Below are 947 nucleotides of genomic sequence, written 5' to 3'. Positions count from 1 at the left end.
GCGTCCCCGTTGCGCGCGCCGCGCGAGGACGAGGTGGCGTCGGCGGCCGCAGCACTCACCATAGCGGGCCGTCAAGCCCTGCCCAGAGAGCGGGTGAGGATGGCGCGGACTTGGGGCTTGGATTTCACATCAATTTCTTTTGCCCTGTGCCCCCCTTTTCTGGTCCTCCGCTCCTCCGTCTGCTCCCCGTCTTTCCTCGGTTCCCCCTAGCCTGGTCGCTGCAGGTCTCTTTGTCTTCCTTGTCGTCTTTTTCTTCGTCTTGGTCTTCGTCCTCTCCTCCTCCTCGGTCTTTACAAAAGGAACGGAAAGTGTAAAAACCCCGGCGCGCTGGGCCGCCGGAGGCTTTCGGCGGAGTGCAGCGCGGACTCACAATTACAAGCCTGTTTCTATTAAGCAGTTCCATGGCCCTCGGCGTGGGTGGTCTGCCGCGCCATAGGCAGGACCTGTCAGGGTCACGTGACAGATCCGAAAACTTTACCCCTTTACAATAAACTCAAGGAAAGCAAAGTAAACTCGAGGAACGTGCTATCAGCACAGCCCTCCTGGGTAAACAGGCGCTCCCCTCCCCGCCTTCCTGGGAGGCGCCCAACCCCGCGAGCTCCGGCGAGCCCCGGCCGCCCCCTCCCTGCCCCCCGCGGCCGCTGGGCCGGGGGCCGCTGGGCCGGGTGGTCTTTGCACGCTACCTCGCCTTCCCCACCTTATGCTCCCGCACCCCACACACGTTATTTGCTAACATTTAGTCTCTAGCCCGACCCCCAGGGGTGGGGGTGCTGAGGGAGCAGGGAAATTCATTTCAGCATCCTCAGCACTCCGGGAAATGCGGGGTGCCCAGCATGCAGCAAAGGAACACCACCGTTCCTGTCGTCAATTCTCAAAGCCTTTTCCTGCTCGCATTCCCACGGAAGCCCTGAGAAGCTGGGAGCTTTCTGGTTGACAGGCCCACAGGC

General features: G+C 61.7%; 1 protein-coding gene across 1 annotated transcript in view; it reads right to left on the bottom strand.

Moving 5' to 3' along the window:
* PTCH1 (patched 1) overlaps positions 1 to 532 on the bottom strand; it is a 69,523-nt gene extending 68,991 nt beyond the window's left edge. Inside the window, 1 exon segment of the mRNA XM_015594792.2 lies at positions 212 to 532. Within this exon segment, the coding sequence (XP_015450278.1) occupies positions 212 to 403 (192 nt within the window). The 5' untranslated portion in view covers positions 404 to 532.
* Positions 533 to 947: the final 415 nt, after the last annotated feature.

This window comes from Pteropus alecto, unplaced genomic scaffold, assembly GCF_000325575.1.
Source record: "Pteropus alecto unplaced genomic scaffold, ASM32557v1 scaffold138, whole genome shotgun sequence".
In the NCBI taxonomy this organism is placed as follows: Eukaryota; Metazoa; Chordata; class Mammalia; order Chiroptera; family Pteropodidae; genus Pteropus; species Pteropus alecto.
Note: the sequence above shows the minus strand (reverse complement) of the source record. Positions and strands in the feature narration are given on the sequence as shown.